At 53.8% G+C, this 22,500-nt stretch overlaps 1 protein-coding gene across 1 annotated transcript; it reads right to left on the reverse strand.

Annotated features, from left to right (window-relative positions):
- Positions 1–10,415: 10,415 nt before the first annotated feature.
- Positions 10,416–22,051, reverse strand: LOC140348306 (tetratricopeptide repeat protein 27-like; the record flags this gene model as incomplete). Its single annotated transcript, XM_072434319.1, has 17 exons — positions 10,416–10,742; positions 10,999–11,099; positions 11,227–11,338; positions 11,592–11,789; positions 13,642–13,807; positions 14,232–14,284; positions 17,150–17,248; positions 17,608–17,835; positions 18,048–18,170; positions 18,249–18,344; positions 18,452–18,565; positions 19,072–19,138; positions 20,422–20,534; positions 20,602–20,741; positions 21,048–21,200; positions 21,741–21,843; positions 21,929–22,051. Coding segments are annotated over 17 exons (2,112 nt in total), but the record flags the coding sequence as incomplete, so codon positions are not given.
- Positions 22,052–22,500: the final 449 nt, after the last annotated feature.

Consider the following 22,500-nt stretch of genomic DNA (forward strand, 5'->3'; position numbering starts at 1 on the left):
GTCCACAAGGACCAGGTGAAGATGCACCGTGTCATACACACGCTCCAAATGCAATCGAAGAAGTTGAAGGTGGTGAACAATGCTCTAAACTTCTGGCTTCATAACACCAGGGAGAAGGTTCAAAGCGACGAGACACTTTTGACCAAAGCAACTGACGTTCTTCAGAAAGTGCAGCTGGAGAAGCACGACCTAAAGAAAGAGCTGAAAGAGAAGGACAAGATCATTGAGTTTGGCAAAGGACTTCTGAAGTAACAGGAAGAGGAGAAATATAACATCTCTAAAAACATACAAGAGGGACAAGAAAGGGTCGATCATTACATTGGAGACATTAAAAACAAGAATCACAAGCTCGAGAAATATATCAACGAACAAGTGGCCGACCTCCACAAGAAAGAGGAGGATGTGAAGTACATGGAAGATCTGGTGAAGAATCTCTCTGAAGACAACAAATGCAAACAAGAGTCTTTGAGAGAAGAGTTGGATTTGGCCATTCAAAGCACCGAAAAGCAGGAGAAGGCTTTGGGTGAAAGGAGGACGACAATAGAGGGTTTAGAAGAGGAGAAAAGGACTCTAGACACTTGTCTTCAAAACATCAAGAAGGTGTCTCAAAGCAGAGAGACACGTCTGACCACAACAACCAACGATCTTCAGAGAGCACAACAAGAGAAGCAGCTCCTTAAGGAAGAGCAGGAGACCACTTTGGAGAACATGACAAGGACAATGGAAAAGTACAAGGAGGAGAACATGGCCCTGAACATTCAGCTTCAAGAGGCCCTTGAGAAAGCTGAAGAGAAGGAAATACTTCTGAGCTTCACCACCACCAAGCTTCAACATGAAGAGGAAGAAAAACAGGCCCTCCAGAAAGAGCTCTCCACCCTCGAAGGTTCCCTCAGCGTTCAGAAGCAGACGCTTTCAGAGGCACAGAACAACGCTCAGGAGCTGGAGAACAACCTGAAAGCCGAGCGAGCCCAAGTCCAAGAGCTCAAAGAGCTGATGGAGAAAAAGAGCAGAAAGAAGAGGAGGAGGTGGAAGTGTTGGGCTTAAGGCTCTTAGGTCGAGCCATAAGGCTCCTGATCGAACACTTTGGGACTGAGATGACGTTCTGACATCGTGGTTTGTTGTCTTCATGTTCTTGAAGGGAAAGAAGCTGCAAGAACGTGTCTGAAACACCACGAGCCAATCTTCTGTCGTCATGACACTTCCAGTGGAGCAGGACTTCTGTTGGTATGTCCCGGGCAAGCACACACACGTCACAAACACACACACACACACACGTCACAAACACATGTCACAAACACACACACGTCACAAACAAACACACATGTCACAAACACACACACACGTCACAAACAAACACTTTAGAATTGTGTAGTTTGTTTCTAAACGGATGAAACGACTCGTGGACATTTGTGTGGAATATGCTTAGGAGGAGCTGAGGTGACAGTGGGCGGGACTCGCTGGGTGAAGGGGCGTGTCTTTAGCATGAGGGGCGTGGTTCTGAAGGTGTTGTACATGAAAAGGCTCAAACGTCTCACCTCGAGCTGCGCCGAGGCCCGAGTTATCGAAGAACTGGACAGTTCCTCACCAGAACCTCGGAGCTGCTTCCTCCAAAGAACCAGCGTCAACGAGTCCATGGCCTTCACCCACGAGCGGAGCAGCCGCCGCCGGGTAGAGTCCAGGCGCTGAGGCGGCGTGCACTCGGGGCGGAGCTCGCCGTCGCTCTTCCTCGTGAGCGCTCGCTGCTTCGTCGACGAGTCCAGGGCCTTCTTGACCTGCGCCGAGGCCCGAGTGGTCAAAGATCTGCTTTGGACAGTTTCTCACCAGAACCTCGGAGCTGCTGCCGCCGCCGAAGATCCCGCTTTTGGGCGAGGAGAGCTGAGGACGAAGGACAAGGGACGAGGGACAAGGAGGGCGAAGGACGAGGGACGAGGAGAACGAAGGACGAGGAGGGCGAAGGACGAAGGACGAGGAGGGCGAAGGACGAGGGACGAGGAGGGCAAAGGACGAGGGACGAGGAGGGCAAAGGACGAGGGACGAGGAGAGCGAAGGACAAGGAGGACGAGGGACGAGGAGAGCGAAGGACGAGGAGGGCGAAGGACGAGGAGGACGAGGGACGAGGGACGAGGAGGGGGGAAGGACGAGGAGGACGAGGGACGAGGAGAGCGAAGGACGAGGAGGGCGAAGGACGAGGAGGGTGAAGGACGAGGGACGAGGAGGGCGAAGGACGAGGAGGACAAGGGACGAGGAGAGCGAAGGACGAAGAGGGCAAAGGACGAGGGACGAGGAGAGCGTAAGACGAGGGACGAGGAGGACGAGGGACAAGGGACGAGGAGGACGGGGGACGAGGAGGGCGAAGGACGAGGAGGACGAGGGACAAGGGACGAGGAGAGCGTAAGACGAGGGACGAGGAGGACGAGGGACGAGGAGGACGAGGGACGCACACACACTACATACAATCCATCCATCTACTTCCTCTGATCCGGGTCGCGGGGGCAGCAGTCTAAGCAGGGACTCCCAGATTTCCCTCTCCCCAGACACTTCACCCAAGCTGAGCTGACTGAGCTCCTCCCCCTATCTCTAAGGGAGCGCCCAGCCACCCGGGGGAGGAAACTCATTTGGACCGTTTGTATCCTCGATCTTGTCCTTTGGGTCATTAAAGCTCATGACCAGAGGTGAGGTCAGAACATAGAGTCAGCGATGAATCCAGAGCTTTGTCTTTGGACTTGGCTCCTTCACCTCAACAGTCGATGCAGCGACTGCAGTGATGTGATCGCTGAGCGGTCCCGGGGCCTCTTCCCGGTGGGACACGCCCGTCAAATATCTTTCAATTGATGTCTCTAGATTCACTGAAGCAGAACAAGACCTTCTCACCTCCTCCATGTCGTGGTGCAGCTGCTTCAGACGGTTCTTCTGCTCAGTGAGCGACTGCACAGTCTCAGTGAGCGACTGCACAGTCTCAGTCAGGTCAGTCATCTGCAGACGGCGGACATCAGTGAAGAGACCAAAAGCAGCTGGATGAAGATGCAGAGTTCACCAAGAGAAGAAGATCAAACCTGTCCACCGAGCTGCTGCTTCTCTTCTTTAAGTGTGTCCAGGAGCTGCTGCAGCTGCTCTTTGTTCTCAGTGAGAGCGCTCACTCTGGACACCAGCTCGTCCAGCTCCTCTTTGGACGTCCCACCGTCTGCTCCAGCACGCTGCAGTTCTGCCGTCTGTTTGGATCAACGTGGTTTCATCAGGACGACACAATCCTCCCAGTTCATAAAAAGGCACCTTCATAAGTCATAAGAAGCACAAACCCGTCTCTCCAGCTCGTCCAGTCGCTCCTGACTCAGTCTTTCCAGGTCCAAGTTCTTCTGATTCTTCTCCTGAAGCATCTGCTCCAACGACTGGACCTTTCTCTGAGCCTCATCAAGCTGGAGACAAATGTACATGAAGAATTCAACTCACAAGATAAAGACATGGAAACAAACACAGCCACTCTGAGGACAAGAAAAGAACATTGGAGGCTGTTCAGAGGTCAAAGGTCATGACAGAATAAGCAGGTGGAGAACTTGCCTTGTGCATGTTCTGCTGCAGGTCCCTCTCCACTCGACTCTTGTCTGCACTGAGCGTCTGCAGAGACGCCTCCAGATCTTCCCTCTACAAGGTTCATCAGCAGATGTGACAAAGACACGAAACACTTCCCACATGAAGCTTATGGAACAGCTTCTGTACAAAGGATTATTTATCATTTCCGTTCGGCTCCAGAGCCGTTCATCTCGAGGATTAGGACAGTTTTATTGGAGCTGGTGCTTTGACATTTAGAGACAACAAAAGCCACAAACTGGTCCAAACAAACGGAGCTCTGCATTTGAGGACGAGGTCTTTACAGACACGAGCTGAACCTGAACGTCCAGGTCAGGAGAGTGACCAGCCATAAGGGTTTATTAACCTTTATTAACCAGGTAAGAAGCCCACAGAGAGCAGAGCGCCGTTACCATGGTGACCTGAGGAGAATTCATGTTGAACCTGGCAACGCAGTGTCAGGATGAAATATCTAGCAAACCTGTCAACGTGGGCCTGAGGAACGAGCGAAATCAAGAATTGAGTGAAATCAAGAATTGAGTGAAATCAAGAATTGAGTGAAATCAAGAATTGAGTGAAATCAAGAATTGAGTGAGGACTCGCAACGTGAAGCTCGCAAAAATCTAGCAAACTGTGTTAGAAAAAGAAAGGAGAGGAGGAGTTAGAGAAAGGAGGGTAATAGTAATAAAAATGTTTTGTTTTAATATATTTTTATAATTATTTTATACACGTGCACGTTGTATTGATAAAATAAGGTGAATGAATTACTTGAAAGAGGTGATCAAGTCTGTGCAGGAGGAAGGAGACGAGGATGAAGGAAACGACGTGGAGGAAGGAGACGAGGTGGAGGAAACGACGTGGAGGAAGGAGACGAGGTGGAGGAAACGACGTGGAGGAAGGAGACGAGGATGAAGGAAACGACGTGGAGGAAGGAGACGAGGTGGAGGAAACGACGTGGAGGAAGGAGACGAGGTGGAGGAAACGACGTGGAGGAAGGAGACGAGGTGGAGGAAACGACGTGGAGGAAGGAGACGAGGTGGAGGAAACTACGTGGAGGAAGGAAACGAGGTGGAGGAAGGACACGAGGTGGAGGAAACGACGTGGAGGAAGGAGACGAGGTGGAGGAAGGACACGAGGTGGAGGAAGGACACGACGTGGAGGAAGGACACGAGGTGGAGGAAGGACACGACGTGGAGGAAGGACACGAGGTGGAGGAAGGACACGAGGTGGAGGAAACGACGTGGAGGAAGGAGACGAGGTGGAGGAAGGACACGAGGTGGAGGAAGGACACGACGTGGAGGAAGGACACGAGGTGGAGGAAGGACACGACGTGGAGGAAGGACACGAGGTGGAGGAAACGACGTGGAGGAAGGAGACGAGGTGGAGGAAGGACACGAGGTGGAGGAAGGACACGACGTGGAGGAAGGACACGACGTGGAGGAAGGACACGAGGTGGAGGAAGGACACGAGGTGGAGGAAACGACGTGGAGGAAGGAGACGAGGTGGAGGAAGGACACGAGGTGGAGGAAGGACACGACGTGGAGGAAGGACACGAGGTGGAGGAAGGACACGACGTGGAGGAAGGACACGAGGTGGAGGAAACGACGTGGAGGAAGGAGACGAGGTGGAGGAAGGACACGAGGTGGAGGAAGGACACGAGGTGGAGGAAGGACACGAGGTGGAGGACACTTTACCTGGAGGAGCCGCTGCTGCCCCGCCCTGAAAGTGGGCGGGGCAGAGCGCGCTCAGTGGAACGAGAGTTAAATTATGTCAAAGAAGTTTAAAACATCGTGATTTGTTGATGGCGTCTGGACACGGTCTGGACATGGTCTGGACATGGTCTGGACATGGTCTGGACACGGTCTGGACATGGTCCGGACACGGTCTGGACATGGTCTGGACATGGTCTGGACATGGTCTGGACATGGTCTGGACACGGTCTGGACATGGTCCGGACACGGTCTGGACATGGTCCGGACACGGTCTGGACATGGTCTGGACGGTCAATGTAGAGAAATGACCGGGGCACTGGACGCACGGCGATCTCAATACGGGACCAGCAGAGGTGATGGAGCCAACAGCTGATGGGACCGGTCCAGTGGGACACCAGTGGAGGGTGGCCCGGTATGGCCCGGTATGGCCCGGTATGGCACGGTGTGGCCCGGTATGGCACGGTGTGGCCCGGTATGGCCCGGTATGGCACGGTGTGGCCCGGTATGGCCCGGTATGGCCCGGTATGGCCCGGTATGGCTTGCCTGTGCTGGGCCGATGCAGCGGAAGGAAGAGTGTGTTTGGAGCGTGTGCATGACGTCATGAACACAGGTGTGTGTGATCTGGAGGATTAACTAGTGAAGCTGCAGGAAGGGGCGTGGTCTTGCTGCAGGAAGGGGCGTGGTCCTGCTGCAGGAAGGGGCGTGGTCCTGCTCCCGAACTTAAAATAAAAAACGTATCTTCATTTCGTGCCCCGCCCTAATCAGGTGAAGGTCCTTTCTGGAAGACAGGAAGTACTTTGTGTCTCAGACCACATGCCCCTGACCTGTGGAGGGCCCCAAGGGTCAGTCCTGGGACCCCTTCTGTTCAACCTCCACATGCTGCTGTTAGGTCACATGACACACAGTGAAACTGTGTCCTATCACAGTGATGCAGACGAGTCAGATCTATGTTTCACTGTCACAGGTGAATCTGGACCAGTGGATTCACTCTGTCACCGGCCTCCTGCTGGTACCAGAGGCCTCCTGCTGGTGCCAGAGGCCTCCTGCTGGTACCAGAGGCCTCCTGCTGGTGCCAGAGGCCTCCTGCTGGTGCCAGAGGCCTCCTGCTGGTACCAGAGGGCCTCTTGCTGGTGTCAGAGGGCCTCCCGCTGGTGCCAGAGGGCCTCCTGCTGGTGCCAGAGTCAGGACTGAACATGGACCATGTTTGGAATGTGAAGTTGGGACATTTACCAGACGCTTCAAAATGTCCTTGAAGTTGCGTTGAGCAGAAACGATGCCGTGACGACCATCGCTTTAAACTTTAAAGATCTTGTTTTGGACGACAAAGGGACCTGTCGTGGACCTGTCATAACCCTGACAGATGAATGGTCTGGACAGATGGTCTGGACAGATGAATGGTCTGGACAGATGAATGGTCTGGACGGATGAATAGTCTGGACAGATGAATAGTCTGGACAGATGAATAGTCTGGACAGATGAATGGTCTGGACAGATGAATGGTCTGGACAGATGAATAGTCTGGACAGATGAATAGTCTGGACAGATGAATGGTCTGGACAGATGAATGGTGCAGACGCAAACGTTGAATGATAAAAACGATTACATTTGATTGCAATTACATGATTAGATCAAAACTAAGTCAAACGATTGACAACATTATGAACACATTTACTTTAGATGATTGAGGTTTTACACGACCTTCAATTGAATGTGTTACTTTGACCGCTCGTACTGCAGGAAGCTCGAGTGGAGAGGGACCTGCAGCCGGAACGAGAGAATGCGGGAAGAAAAGAGGTGGAGGTCTGGCGGTGTATGTGAACACGAGCTGGTCCAAACCCGAACACTGCACAGTGAGGGAGCAGCTATGTAACAAGGATATTGAACTATTGGCTATTGGCATGAGGCCATATTATCTGCCCCGGGAGTTCTCACATGTGATTTTGATCGCAGTCTATGTGGCCCCGTCTGCCAATGCTGAAGATGCTTGTGAAGCAGTGCTCTCCTGCACTTGTAGGCTTCAAACACAGCATCCACAGGCTCTCTTCCTCGTCTCTGGTGACTTTAACCACGCTTCTCCCTCTTCTGTTCTACCAACATACACCCAGTATGTTACCTGCCCCACCAGAGATAATAGAACATTGGACTTGTTTTTTGCCAACACCAAGGAGGCTTATTCTTCTTCCCCCCTCCCTCCCCTGGGCAGCTCGGACCACAACCTTGTACATCTGAGGCCTGTGTATGAACCCATCGTGCGCAGGCAGCCTGTGGTGTCCCGTGAGGTGAGGATGTGGTCTGCTGAGAGCGAGGAGGCTCTGAGGGACTGCTTCAGCACCACTGTCTGGACTGAGCTTTATGACCCACATGGGGAGGACATCAACACCATCACAGAGTGCATCACGGACTACATCAACTTCTGTTTTGAGAACATTGTTCCCTCCCGGACGGTGCGGTGTTTTCCAAACAACAAGCCATGGATTAACCGTGAACTGAAGGTTCTGTTGAAGGAGAAGAAGAGAGCCTTCAGGTCAGGGAACAAGGAGGAGCTGAGGACTGTGCAGAAGGAGCTGAGGAGGAAGATCAGGCAGGCTGAGGCCGGCTACAAGAGGAGGATGGAGGAGCAGCTGCAGCAGAAGAACATTCAGGGAGTGTGGAGGAGCCTGAAAACCATCTCGGGCTTCAAAATCCCCCCTGCCCAGACAGAGGGGGATCTACAGTGGGTGAATGATTTAAATGCTCACTTCTTGAGGTTTGATCGGTCACCCGCCCCTCCCCCTGCACAGCTGCACGCTCCCTCTTCCACAGCTGGACAATGCCCTGCATCTGTTCCTCTTCGCTTATCTGCCCCGGACCATCAGCTCCCCACTTCGCCTGGACTCACCCATCCCCCCAGCACACGGTCCCCCTACCAACCACTGACTGTCACAGCAGCACAGGTGAGGAGTGAGCTGAAGAGGATTAAAGTGAGGAAGGCAGCAGGACCTGATGGCATCAGCCCCAGGCTCCTTAAGTCCTGCGCAGATGAACTGTGTGGAGTTATGGAGCATGTCTTCAACATGAGCCTGAAGCTGAGGGTGGTACCACAGGTCTGGAAGACCTCCTGTCTGGTACCTGTGCCTAAGACACCGCGCCCCAAAGACCTCAACAGCTTCAGGCCAGTGGCTCTCACGTCCCACCTGATGAAGACACTGGAGCGGCTGGTCCTGGACCACCTCCGCTCCACCGTGAGCTCAGCCATGGACCCGCTGCAGTTTGCATATCGGTCTGGCATCGGAGTGGAGGACGCCGTCATCTCCCTGCTGCACCGCTCTCTCTCTCACCTGGAAAAGCCTGGCAGCTCTGTGAGGATTCTGTTCTTCGATCTTTCCAGCGCCTTCAACACCATCCAGCCGCTGCTCCTGAGGGACAAGCTGGAGACGGCTGGTGTGGAGTATGACCTGGCAGAGTGGATCCTGGACTACTTCACAGACCGACCCCAGTTTGTGAGAGCCCGGAACTGTGTGTCTGACACTTGGACCTGCAGTGTGGGGGCGCCCCAGGGCACTGTCCTTGCGCCCTTTCTCTTCACCCTTTACACTGCAGACTTCAGACATGACACGGACAGCTGTGTCCTGCAGAAGTTCTCTGACGACTCTGCCATCATCGGACTCATCACGGACGACGATGACGCGGAGTACAGAGGACTGGCGCAGGACTTTGTGGACTGGTGTCAGCGGAACCACCTCCTCATCAACGCGGGGAAGACCAAGGAGATGGTGGTGGATTTCCGCAGACGCCACCCCACTGCCCCCTCACCAGTGAACATCCAGGGACGGGACATTGAGAGAGTGGACTCATACAAGTACCTGGGTGTTCATCTGAACCACAAACTGGACTGGACTCATAACACAGACGCACTGTACAGGAAGAGCCAGAGTCGGCTCTACCTCCTGAGGAGACTCAGGTCTTTTGGAGTGACAGGGCCGCTCCTGAAGACCTTCTACGACTCTGTGGTGACATCAGCTCCTGTACGGTGTGGCCTGCTGGAGCAGCAGCATCACAGAGAGGGAGAGGAAGAGGCTGGACAGAGTCATCAAGAAGTCCAGCTCCGTCCTGGGCTGTGCTCTGGACTCGGTGCAGGAGGTGGGGGACAGGAGGGTCCTGGCTAGATTCACATCTATGCTGGACCATGAGTGTCGCCCCCTGCAGGACACTCTGTCCGCTCTGCTGCTGTCAGACTTTATAACAAAAACTGTTAGTACTGAACACTCGCAATACTGACCTAACCTAATACTGATGTGCAATTCTGTCATATGTGCAATTACTGTGAAATTCATGTGCAATTCATGTGCTGTCGTGACACATATTCATGTGCAATTACTGTCGTGATCACATGCAATGGTATTTATGTATTTATTTATTTGTCTATGGGAGTTTTTATTTATTCATTGGAGATCTTCTACTGAAAGTGTTTTTCAGACTTCCTATAAGTGATCTGTTCTTCTGGATCTACCTCTGTATCTACCTGCGTTGCACCAATGAAATTTCCCCATGTGGGACAATAAAGGAATATCTTATCTTATCCTGTAGCTGCTCAGTCTGTGGGCGTGTTCAGAGGCCCGTTCATGCTCCGCCCTCTAGCCGAACTGAGCATGTGCAGAGGAGAAGAGAAGCTCTGAGCATGTGCAGAGGAGAGAAGCTCTGAGCATGTGCAGAGGAGAGAAGCTCTGAGCATGTGCAGAGGAGAGAAGCTCTGAGCATGTGCAGAGGAGAGAAGCTCTGAGCATGTGCAGAGGAGAGAAGCTCTGAGCATGTGCAGAGGAGAGAAGCTCTGAGCATGTGCAGAGGAGAGAAGCGGTAACTGAGCACATGATCTTATTGTAACAAACATAAGGTGAAAACAGGAAGTCGCTGTAAAGTAATTATTGAGCGCTTCCTGCTCGTTACGGCTCGTTCTTTAAACTCTCTCGTTCCTTTGCTCATGTTTTGTAAAACACACGGCGTTCCCTCGTCAGGATTGGTGTTAGCGCTCCATCTACTGGCAACAGAGGGAATTACCATGAGGAAATAAACAAAAGCTAGCTTGCCCCGACATGCTAACGTGAGCACACGGCTAATGAGCGTCAGTAAACATGTGACCGAAGCTTCCAGAGAAACAGCTTTATTATATTTGACATTTTGATTTAATAAAGTCACGACTCATGATTATTGTAGAAAAAGGTTCATCCTGCCGAGAGTTCATCCTGCCGAGAGTTCATCCTGCCGAGAGTTCATCCCTCCGAGAGTTCATCCCTCCGAGAGTTCATCCCTCCGAGAGTTCATCCCTCCGAGAGTTCATCCCTGATTGGCTGTGGGCGTTGGGGTTGGTCAGTCTTGGTTCCTGAGGGCGGCGCTCACTTCCTGGATGTCTTTGATGACCTCTGCCAGCGCCTGGAGCTCGTCCTTCAGCTCCTCGTGCATTTGACCCGTCGCAGCGTCCGAGTGCGTTTGCTGCAGCAGAAAAACAAGAGGTCAAAGGTCAAGAACCTTTGAAACGGAAAAACAAAACTCGGAAATTCAAAGTTTTAACGTTGAACTGTGAAAAATAAAGTGGATTTCATAAACCAAAGACCAGAGTCCAGACCAAAGACCAGAGTCCAGACCAAAGACCAGAGTCCAGACCAAAGACCAGAGTCCAGACCTTCCACAGAATCAGGACCTGAGCATGAGGCTGTGGTAAAAGAGTGAAACTGAAGGGGGCGTGTACCGTTGCCTTGGAGACCAGACTGTTGAGGCTGAGGCGGCTCGACGACAAAACCTGCAGCGCTTCAGCTGAACTGGACTTGGACCGAGCAACGGTCAAGCTCACTGGACACACAAACACACTCGGGTCAAACAAATCATTTTAACGACGCGAGGCAAAAGTCCAAATAAAAGTAAAGTCACTTCCTGTATTTGAAAGCCCTTTGACCCCACGAGGAGGTCAGACTGTTACCTTTGCCCATGGACAGCGCCCTCTGCAGGACGCCCTTGAACAGCGCCGGGTCCTGGTGCCAGTCCGAGTTCTGCAGTTCACAACGATGAGCTTTGGACAGGAACTGAAGAGCCTGAAACACCAGGGAATCCGGACACTAGACCCCTCCTCCGGACACTAGACCCCTCCTCCGGACACTAGACCCCTCCTCCGGACACTAGACCCCTCCTCCGGACACTAGACCCCTCCTCCGGACACTAGACCCCTCCTCCGGACACTAGACCCCTCCTCCGGACACTAGACCCCTCCTCCGGACACTAGACCCCTCCTCCAGACACTAGACCCCTCCTCCGGACACTAGACCCCTCCTCCGGAGCAGTTCTGACCTTGTAGTTGTCCTCGTGGCTCTCGCTGGCGCCCCCTCCGTATAGCAGGGCATACTGCGTCCACACGGCGCTGTCGTTGCCATGACGCGCGCTCACTCGCCCCAGAAGCTCCTTCAGTTTGGGCTTCAGAGCAGAGGAGGGCGCCCCCTGTCTGTCAGGCAGGTCCTCTACAACAGCTCGCACCAGGTACTGCAGCACCTGAAACACAAGAGGGTCAGGCTCTAGACACGCCCTAGACCCCGCTCTAGACACGCTCTAGACACGCCCTAGACCCCGCCCTAGACCCCGCTCTAGACCCCGCTCTAGACCACGCCCTAGACCCCGCTCTAGACACGCCCTAGACCCCGCTCTAGACACGCCCTAGACCCCGCTCTAGACACGCCCTAGACCCCGCTCTAGACACGCCCTAGACACGCCCTAGACCCCGCTCTAGACACGCCCTAGACCCCGCTCTAGACACGCCCTAGACCCCGCTCTAGACACGCCCTAGACCCCGCTCTAGACCCCGCCCTAGACCCCGCTCTAGACCACGCCCTAGACCCCGCTCTAGACACGCCCTAGACCCCGCTCTAGACACGCCCTAGACCCCGCTCTAGACACGCCCTAGACCCGCTCTAGACACGCCCTAGACCCCGCTCTAGACACGCCCTAGACACGCCCTAGACCCCGCTCTAGACACGCCCTAGACCCCGCTCTAGACACGCCCTAGACCCCGCTCTAGACACGCCCTAGACCCCGCTCTAGACACGCCCTAGACCCCGCCCTAGACCCCGCTCTAGACCCCGCCCTAGACACGTCCTAGACCACGCCCTAGACACGCCCTAGACCACGCCCTAGACACGCCCTAGACACGCCCTAGACCCGCCCTAGACCCCGCTCTAGACACGCCCTAGACCCCGCTCTAGACACGCCCTAGACCCCGCTCTAGACACGCCCTAGACCCCGCTCTAGACACGCCCTAGACCCCGCTCTAGACACGCCCTAGACACGCCCTAGACCCGCTCTAGACACGCCCTAGACCCCGCTCTAGAACGCCCTAGACCCCGCTCTAGAACGCCCTAGACCCCGCCCTAGACCCGCTCTAGACCACGCCCTAGACCCCGCTCTAGACACGCCCTAGACCCCGCTCTAGACACGCCCTAGACCCCGCTCTAGACACGCCCTAGACCCCGCTCTAGACACGCCCTAGACCCCGCCCTAGACCCGCTCTAGACATGCCCCAGACCCCGCCCTAGACCCCGCTCTAGACACGCCCTAGACCCCGCTCTAGACACGCCCTAGACCCCGCTCTAGACACGCCCTAGACCCCGCTCTAGACACGCCCTAGACCCCGCTCTAGACACGCCCTAGACACGCCCTAGACCCGCCCTAGACACGCCCTAGACCCCGCTCTAGACACGCCCTAGACCCCGCTCTAGACACGCCCTAGACCCGCTCTAGACACGCCCTAGACCCCGCTCTAGACACGCCCTAGACCCCGCTCTAGACCACGCCCTAGACCCCGCGCTAGACCACGCCCTAGACCCCGCTCTAGACACGCCCTAGACCCCGCTCTAGACACGCCCTAGACCCCGCTCTAGACACGCTCTAGACACGCCCTAGACCCTGCTCTAGACACGCCCTAGACCCCACTCTAGACACGCCCTAGACCCCGCTCTAGACACGCCCTAGACCCCGCTCTAGACCCCGCCCTAGACACGTCCTAGACCACGCCCTAGACCCCGCCCTAGACACGCTCTAGACACGCCCTAGACCCCGCTCTAGACACGCCCTAGACCCCGCTCTAGACACGCCCTAGACCCCGCCCTAGACCCGCTCTAGACCCCGCTCTAGACCCCGCCCTAGACCACGCCCTAGACCCCGCCCTAGACACGCCCTAGACCCCGCTCTAGACACGCCCTAGACCCCGCTCTAGACACGCCCTAGACACGCTCTAGACACCGCTCTAGACACGCCCTAGACCCCGCCCTAGACCCGCTCTAGACATGCCCTAGACCCCGCTCTAGACACAGCCCTTGACACTGAGACCAGACGTGGTCTCGGTCCTCACCTCCGTGTCCTTGTAGCCGTCCCTCAGGTCCATGAGGCGGTGATGAGCTCGGAGGGCGTCGCTGAACGCTCCGATGTTGGTGCTGACCAACAGGAAGTTCTCCCAGATCTGCCACGACTCGTAGTTGCACTTGAGCGCCTCCTGCAGCGTGAGGAAGGCCTTGTAGCTGCAACACACGAAACACACGGGTCAGACTCACACAGACAGACACAGACACAGACACAGAGACAGAGACAGAGACAGAGACAGAGACAGAGACAGAGACAGAGACAGAGACAGAGACAGACAGACAGACAGACAGACAGACAGAGACACAGAGACACAGAGACACAGAGACACAGAGAGACAGAGACACAGACACACACACACACACACACACACACACACACACGCACACACACACGCACACACACACGCACACACACACGCACACACACACGCACACAGACACGCACACAGACACGCACACAGACACGCACACAGACACGCACACAGACACGCACACAGACACGCACACAGACACGCACACAGACACGCACACAGACACGCACACAGACACGCACACAGACACGCACACAGACACGACTCACTCGTTCTTCAGGCGGATGTGCGCCGTGGACAGGTTGTTCCAGGCCTCAGCGTTCTGTCCAATGAGAAGCAAATATCATCATCTGTCCAGTGTGTGTGTGTGTGTGTGTGTGTGTGTGTGTGCAGAGTGTGTGTGTGTCCAGTGTGTGTGTGTCCAGTGTGTGTGTGTCCAGTGTGTGTGTGTGCAGAGTGTGTGTGTGTCCAGTGTGTGTGTGTGTGTCCAGTGTGTGTGTGTGTGTCCAGTGTGTGTGTGTGTGTGTGTGCAGAGTGTGTGTGTGTCCAGTGTGTGTGTGTCCAGTGTGTGTGTGTGTGTGTGTGCAGAGTGTGTGTGTGCAGAGTGTGTGTGTGTCCAGAGTGTGTGTCCAGTGTGTGTGTGTGTGTGTGTGCAGAGTGTGTGTGTGTGTCCAGTGTGTGTGTGTGTGTGTGCAGAGTGTGTGTGTGTGTGTGTGTGTGTGTCCAGTGTGTGTGTGTGTGTGTGTGTGTGTGTGTGTGTGTCCAGAGTGTGTGTGTCCAGAGTGTGTGTGTCCAGAGTGTGTGTGTCCAGAGTGTGTGTGTCCAGAGTGTGTGTGTCCAGAGTGTGTGTGTCCAGTGTGTGTGTGTCCAGTGTGTGTGTGTGTGTGTGTGTGCAGAGTGTGTGTGTGTCCAGTGTGTGTGTGTCCAGTGTGTGTGTGTCCAGTGTGTGTGTGTGCAGAGTGTGTGTGTGTCCAGTGTGTGTGTGTGTGTCCAGTGTGTGTGTGTCCAGTGTGTGTGTGTGCAGAGTGTGTGTGTGTCCAGTGTGTGTGTGTCCAGTGTGTGTGTGTGTGTGTGTGCAGAGTGTGTGTGTGCAGAGTGTGTGTGTGTCCAGAGTGTGTGTCCAGTGTGTGTGTGTGTGTGTGTGTGTGCAGAGTGTGTGTGTGTGTCCAGTGTGTGTGTGTGTGTGTGCAGAGTGTGTGTGTGCAGAGTGTGTGTGTGTCCAGTGTGTGTGTGTGTGTGTGTGTGTGTGTGTGTGTGTCCAGAGTGTGTGTGTCCAGAGTGTGTGTGTCCAGAGTGTGTGTGTCCAGAGTGTGTGTGTCCAGAGTGTGTGTGTCCAGTGTGTGTGTGTGCAGAGTGTGTGTGTGTCCAGTGTGTGTGTGTGTCCAGTGTGTGTGTGTGTGTGTGCAGAGTGTGTGTCCAGTGTGTGTGTGTGTGTGTGCAGAGTGTGTGTGTGCAGAGTGTGTGTCCAGTGTGTGTGTGTGTGTCCAGAGTGTGTGTGTCCAGTGTGTGTGTCCAGAGTGTGTGTCCAGTGTGTGTGTGTCCAGTGTGTGTGTGTGTGTGCAGAGTGTGTGTGTGTCCAGTGTGTGTGTGTGTGTGCAGAGTGTGTGTGTGTCCAGAGTGTGTGTCCAGTGTGTGTGTGTGCAGAGTGTGTGTGTGTCCAGTGTGTGTGTGTGTGTGCAGAGTGTGTGTCCAGTGTGTGTGTGTGTGTCCAGAGTGTGTGTGTGCAGAGTGTGTGTGTGTCCAGTGTGTGTGTCCAGAGTGTGTCCAGTGTGTGTGTCCAGTGTGTGTGTGTGTGTCCAGTGTGTGTGTGTCCAGAGTGTGTGTCCAGTGTGTGTGTGTGCAGTGTGTGTGTGTGTCCAGTGTGTGTGTGTGTGTGTGTGTGTGCAGAGTGTGTGTGTGCAGAGTGTGTGTGTGTCCAGTGTGTGTGTGTGTGTGTGTGTGCAGAGTGTGTGTGTGTGTGTGTGTGTGTGCAGAGTGTGTGTGTGTGCAGAGTGTGTGTGTGTGCAGAGTGTGTGTGTGTGTGTGTGTGCAGAGTGTGTGTGTGTGTGTGTGTGTGTGCAGAGTGTGTGTGTGTGCAGAGTGTGTGTGTGTGCAGAGTGTGTGTGTGTGTCCAGTGTGTGTGTGTGTGTGTGCAGAGTGTGTGTGTGTGTGTGTCTGTGTGCAGAGTGTGTGTGTGTGCAGAGTGTGTGTGTGTGCAGAGTGTGTGTGTCCAGTGTGTGTGTGTGTCCAGTGTGTGTGTGTCCAGTGTGTGTCCAGTGTGTGTGTGTGTGTGTGTGTGTGCAGAGTGTGTGTGTGTCCAGTGTGTGTGTGTGTGTGCAGTGTGTGTGTGTGTCCAGAGTGTGTGTGTGCAGAGTGTGTGTGTGTCCAGTGTGTGTGTGTGTGTGCAGAGTGTGTGTGTGTCCAGTGTGTGTGTGCAGAGTGTGTGTGTGTGCAGAGTGTGTGTGTGTCCAGTGTGTGTGTGCAGAGTGTGTGTGTGTCCAGTGTGTGTGTGCAGAGTGTGTGTGTGTGCAGAGTGTGTGTGTGTCCAGAGTGTGTGTGTGTCCAGTGTGTGTGTGTGTGTGTGCAGAGTGTGTGTCCAGTGTGTGTGTGTGTGTGTGCAGAGTGTGTGTGTGCAGAGTGTGTGTGTGTCCAGTGTGTGTGTGTCCAGTGTGTGTCCAGTGTGTGTGTGTGTGTGTGTGTGTGCAGAGTGTGTGTGTGTCCAGTGTGTGTGTGTGTGTGCAGTGTGTGTGTGTGTCCAGAGTGTGTGTGTGCAGAGTGTGTGTGTGTCCAGTGTGTGTGTGTGTGTGCAGAGTGTGTGTGTGCAGAGTGTGTGTGTGTCCAGTGTGTGTGTGTCCAGTGTGTGTCCAGTGTGTGTGTGTGTGTGTGTGTGTGCAGAGTGTGTGTGTGTCCAGTGTGTGTGTGTGTGTGCAGTGTGTGTGTGTGTCCAGAGTGTGTGTGTGCAGAGTGTGTGTGTGTCCAGTGTGTGTGTGTGTGTGCAGAGTGTGTGTGTGTCCAGTGTGTGTGTGCAGAGTGTGTGTGTGTGCAGAGTGTGTGTGTGTCCAGTGTGTGTGTGCAGAGTGTGTGTGTGTCCAGTGTGTGTGTGCAGAGTGTGTGTGTGTCCAGTGTGTGTGTGCAGAGTGTGTGTGTGTGCAGAGTGTGTGTGTGTCCAGAGTGTGTGTGTGTCCAGTGTGTGTGTCCAGCTCCTCACGTCCGGCTCGATGCAGACACACGACTGGAAAGATCGAGCTGCTCCTTCGTAATCCTCCAACGCCAGTTGACCACAGCCCAGAGAGAACCAGAGCCCGAGCTGAGGGTCAGAGGTCAAAGAGTCGAGGGTCAGAGGTCAAAGAGTCGAGGGTCAAAAGGTCATTTACAGAACTGAGCCTGGACTAAACCAGGACAAAGTCAAATCCAGTGTGAACTCTGACCTCATGGTTCTGGTTTGGTCCGTCTGACCGTCCACTCAAGCAACATGAACCGGACCAGTTTTTAAAGTGGGCCACGGCTCGTCCCGTTTGTAAATGTGGGGTCCAGTCCCAGGTCCAAGTCCAGTCCCGGGTCCAGGTCCAGTCCCCAGTCCCGGGTCCAGGTCCAGTTCCAAGTCCAGTTCCAGTTCCAGTTCCAAGTCCCGGGTCCAGGTCCAGTCCCAGTCCCCAGGTCCAGTACCTGCATGTGGTTGACCCTCAGCGACTCTTGGAAACATTGGACGCCCTGTGGGGTCTGTTTGAGCCTGAGGTGCAGGAGGCCCTTGGACCTCATGGCCCGGGCGCTGCGGTGCTGGGACAGTTCCCACGCGCGATCGTAGAACTGTGGGTCCCTCAGAATGTCCCCCAGGAGACACCACAGACTCGGGGTCTCCTGCTTGTCCAACTCGCGCCGCACAATCTCCTCGGCCTGGACAAAACAGCTTTAGGGTCTTATTTTAGTCACATTTAGACTCGAGATCAAGAAATAAGAGATTCAAACGTTCTGCAGAGTTTAGACTTCAGTTTGACTGAAAATAAGAGTTATTTCTAATTGTGGAAAAAACAAATTCTTCTAAATGTGATGTTTGGTGTTTCTCGTGTGGTCGGTGACGTTGGGTGATGTTTTGGCGTTTCCCTGACCTTCCCGTGCTGACCCAGTCTCTCCAGACAGATGACCACGTCCTCCCACATCTGCAGCGTCTCAAACGTAAGCAGAGCCGAGCTGGTGCAGCCCAGGTCCAGAAGCAGCGACGCCAGCCTCTTCTGTGGACGCAGAGAAACGCACAGAAGATCTACGTGTGCTCCAGAACGTCTCCGGCCTCGGGAGGGCATCCCACTCACCTGCACGTTCCACCTGGTCGGAGGGCGGCACGCGTAGAACATCTTGAGACGCTCGGACGCAGGACATTTGGAGTCGGCGAAATAATCCACCAAAGCCTGAGGAGCAGAGAGTGTCGAGATGAACGACACGTCCAAGTGTGAATCTGGAGCTTTTGTCGGTCTCGTCTCAGTCATTAGGTTTTTCCAGATAAGTGAGCTCTGACCTGCGTCTGCGTCATGGCTCGCTCCACACATCGCCTTTGTGCTCGCTCCAGTTTGGTCCTGAGACTCAGCGCCGACGCTTGCACCGAGAAGAACTTAGGCTGAGACAACAAGGCCTGAAAAATATCCAGAAAGAGTCAGAGACGCAAGCGAAAGATCCAGAAAGAGTCAGAGACGCAAGCGAAAGATCCAGAAAGAGTCAGAGACGCAAGCGAAAGATCCAGAAAGAGTCAGAGACGCAAGCGAAAGATCCAGAAAGAGTCAGAGACGCAAGCGAAAGATCCAGAAAGAGTCAGAGACGCAAGCGAAAGATCCAGAAAGAGTCAGAGACGCAAGCGAAAGATCCAGAAAGAGTCAGGGACGCAAGCGAAAGATCCAGAAAGAGTCAGGGACGCAAGCGAAAGATCCAGAAAGAGCCGACAACGAATGGAAAACATCCAAACACTTCTCGTATTGGTCGGTCTCTGTCAGTCGCCGAGTGAGTGACAGCTGCATTCAACCAATCACAGCGACTTTCAGATGATTTACCTCCAAAAAGACGAGACGAGCACAAGAGTCGGCTCAAAGAAGAAGAGCAGTCGCCGTGACAACGCCTAACAAGAAGATGAAAAGATGAACTGACCGAGGTGAAGACGAGCAGCTCCTCCTCTGTCAGTTTGTGCAGAGGATTGTTCTTCTGGAAGTCTGTGCTGGAAGAGCAGAGGCAAAGGTCAAAGGTCTAAAAGGCTCTAAAGGTTTGTAAAAGGCTATAAAGGTTTGTAAAATGCTCTAAAGGTTTGTAAAAGGCTCTAAAGGTCTGTAAAAGGCTATAAAGGTCTGTAAAAGGCTCTAAAGGTTTGTAAAAGGCTCTAAAGGTTTGTAAAAGGCTCTAAAAGGTCTGTAAAAGGCTCTAAAGGTTTGTAAAATGCTCTAAAGGTCTGTAAAAGGTAAAAGGCTCTAAAGGTCTGTAAAAGGCTCTAAAGGTCTGTAAAAGGTAAAAGGCTCTAAAGGTCTGTAAAAGGCTCTAAAGGTCTGTAAAAGGCTCTAAAGGTCTGTAAAAGGTAAAAGGCTCTAAAGGTCTGTAAAAGGCTCTAAAGGTCTGTAAAAGGTAAAAGGCTCTAAAGGTCTGTAAAAGGCTCTAAAGGTCTGTAAAAGGCTCTAAAGGTCTGTAAAAGGTAAAAGGCTCTAAAAGGTCTGTAAAAGGCTCTAAAGGTCTGTAAAAGGCTCTAAAGGTCTGTAAAAGGCTCTAAAGGTCTGTAAAAGGTAAAAGGCTCTAAAGGTCTGTAAAAGGCTCTAAAGGTCTGTAAAAGGTAAAAGGCTCTAAAGGTCTGTAAAATGCTCTAAAAGGTCTGTAAAAGGCTCTAAAGGTCTGTAAAAGGTAAAAGGCTCTAAAGGTCTGTAAAATGCTCTAAAAGGTCTGTAAAAGGCTCTAAAGGTCTGTAAAAGGTAAAAGGCTCTAAAGGTCTGTAAAAGGTAAAAGGCTCTAAAGGTCTAAAGGTTTCTACATTATTATGAGTGGAATGCTCGGGATGCACTGCCTCTGGTGGCCACAGAGGGCAGTGCTGTGTCGAATCAGTAAACACTGTGATTATTGGATTTTGTCATTGACGTTGCAGCTCGACACTCTGCACCGCGAGGTCGCCGGTTCAAGTCCCGACGCTGTATTTAGATGCAGCGCCTGGACCTTCAGCCAGAAGGGAGGGCCTCTGACTCGGGGAGGGCCTCTGACTCTGACACGGGGAGGGCCTCTGACTCTGACTCGGGGAGGGCCTCTGACTCTGACTCGGGGAGGGCCTCTGACTCTGACTCGGGGAGGGCCTCTGACTCTGACTCGGGGAGGGCCTCTGACTCTGACACGGGGAGGGCCTCTGACTCTGACTCGGGGAGGGCCTCTGACTCGGGGAGGGCCTCTGACTCTGACTCGGGGAGGGCCTCTGACTCTGACTCGGGGAGGGCCTCTGACTCTGACTCGGGGAGGGCATCCGGGCCTCACCACAGGCCCAGGACCACCGCCTGCTCCTCGGGGCTCAGATCCGGGAGCTGGAACTGGTCCGGATCCTGGAGGCTGATGGTTTCCAGACGCGTGTCATCGTTCAGGCGACAGTCCTGAGGAGAGGGAGGGGTTAAAGCTGCACTGCGGAACATTCACGCCGGCTCGTCTCCATGGACACACCTTCGGCAGGAGAGAGGCGGGTGTGGGGGCGGGGCTGGCCTCGCTCTCGGTCCAATGGGACGCGTCGCTGCTCCTCTTCACCTCCAGGACGAGCTGAGCCAGACTCTTCTGCTGAAAGCGAGTGCGTTTGCCCAGCGCGCCTGAAGCACACAGCATTACATGTGTTTGGTACCGGTCTAAAGGTCAGACAGTGTGGTACCGGTCTAAAGGTCAGACAGTGTGGTACCGGTCTAAAGGTCAGACAGTGTGGTACCGGTCTAAAGGTCAGACAGACAGTGTGGTACCGGTCTAAAGGTCAGACAGTGTGGTACCGGTCTAAAGGTCAGACAGTGTGGTACCGGTCTAAAGGTCAGACAGTGTGGTACCGGTCTAAAGGTCAGACAGTGTGGTACCGGTCTAAAGGTCAGACAGTGTGGTACCGGTCTAAAGGTCAGACAGTGTGGTACCGGTCATGTTGACAGAAAGGCCGGACAGGTCCTGAGCCTTCTTCATGTGCTTCTTGGCCTCAGAATACTCGTAATAACTCAGGTTTATGTAGACGCACTCCACATGGAAGTGAAGCAGCAAAGTGACCTCCAGCAGAGCCTCGCTCTCCTCCACTGAAACACAGGTGAAGGTCAAAGGGTCAGAGAGTGAGGGTCAGAGGGTCAGAGAGTGAGGGTCAGAGAGTGAGGGTCAAAGGGTCAGAGAGTGAAGGTCAGAGAGTGAGGGTCAAAGGGTCAGAGAGTGAGGGTCAGAGAGTGAGGGTCAAAGGGTCAGAGAGTGAAGGTCAGAGGGTCAGCGAGTGAGGGTCAGAGGGTCAGAGAGTGAGGGTCAGAGGGTCAGCGAGTGAGGGTCAGAGGGTCAGCGAGTGAGGGTCAAAGGGTCAGAGAGTGAGGGTCAGAGGGTCAGCGAGTGAGGGTCAGAGGGTCAGCGAGTGAGGGTCAGAGGGTCAGCGAGTGAGGGTCAAAGGGTCAGAGAGTGAGGGTCAGAGGGTCAGAGAGTGAGAGTCAGAGGGTCAGCGAGTGAGGGTCAGCGAGTGAGGGTCAAAGGGTCAGAGAGTGAGGGTCAGAGGGATATGGTGAAGGTCAGAGCGGCTTTCATGACAGAGGTTCGAGGCCAGAAACGGCCCAAATGGTCAGACTTTCAGCAGTTCTGACCTGACTTGATGCAGCTTTGGGCCAGAGACAGGAGCTGAGGAGAAGGAGCCTCCAAGATCTGCTGATGGAGCGACAGGTAACGCAGAGTCCACCAGGGGGCGAGCTGAGCACACACACATGGGCAGACATCAGGCAAACACATGTGCAGTGCATGATGGGAACCAAACATGTGGGGGAGGAGTTCTGACCTTCAGCGAGGAGCAGACTCTGGTCAGCAGCACTCTGGACAGCAGCAGGAGCAGAGGGTCAGACACCAGAGGATAAACTGACTCTCCATCCAAGACGAGAGAAGAGAGGACCGAGTCTGACCACTGAAGAGAGAGAGAGAGAGTTATGAGAGAGAGAGAGAGAGAGAGAGTTATGAGAGAGAGAGAGAGAGTTATGAGAGAGAGAGAGTTATGAGAGAGAGAGTTATGAGAGAGAGAGAGAGTTATGAGGAGAGAGAGTTATGAGAGAGAGAGTTATGAGAGAGAGAGAGAGTTATGAGAGAGAGAGAGAGAGAGTTATGAGAGAGAGAGAGAGAGTTATGAGAGAGAGAGTTATGAGAGAGAGAGTTATGAGAGAGAGAGAGAGAGTTATGAGAGAGAGTTATGAGAGAGAGAGTTATGAGAGAGAGAGAGAGTTATGAGAGAGAGAGAGAGAGAGAGAGTTATGAGAGAGAGAGAGAGAGTTATGAGAGAGAGAGTTATGAGAGAGAGAGAGAGTTATGAGAGAGAGAGAGAGTTATGAGAGAGAGAGAGAGAGAGAGAGAGAGAGAGAG

The sequence above is a fragment of the Eucyclogobius newberryi genome, unplaced genomic scaffold, assembly GCF_026437365.1.
Source record: "Eucyclogobius newberryi isolate DKJ021-1_F unplaced genomic scaffold, fEucNew1.0.hap1 SCAF_661, whole genome shotgun sequence".
NCBI classification, from domain to species: Eukaryota; Metazoa; Chordata; class Actinopteri; order Gobiiformes; family Gobiidae; genus Eucyclogobius; species Eucyclogobius newberryi.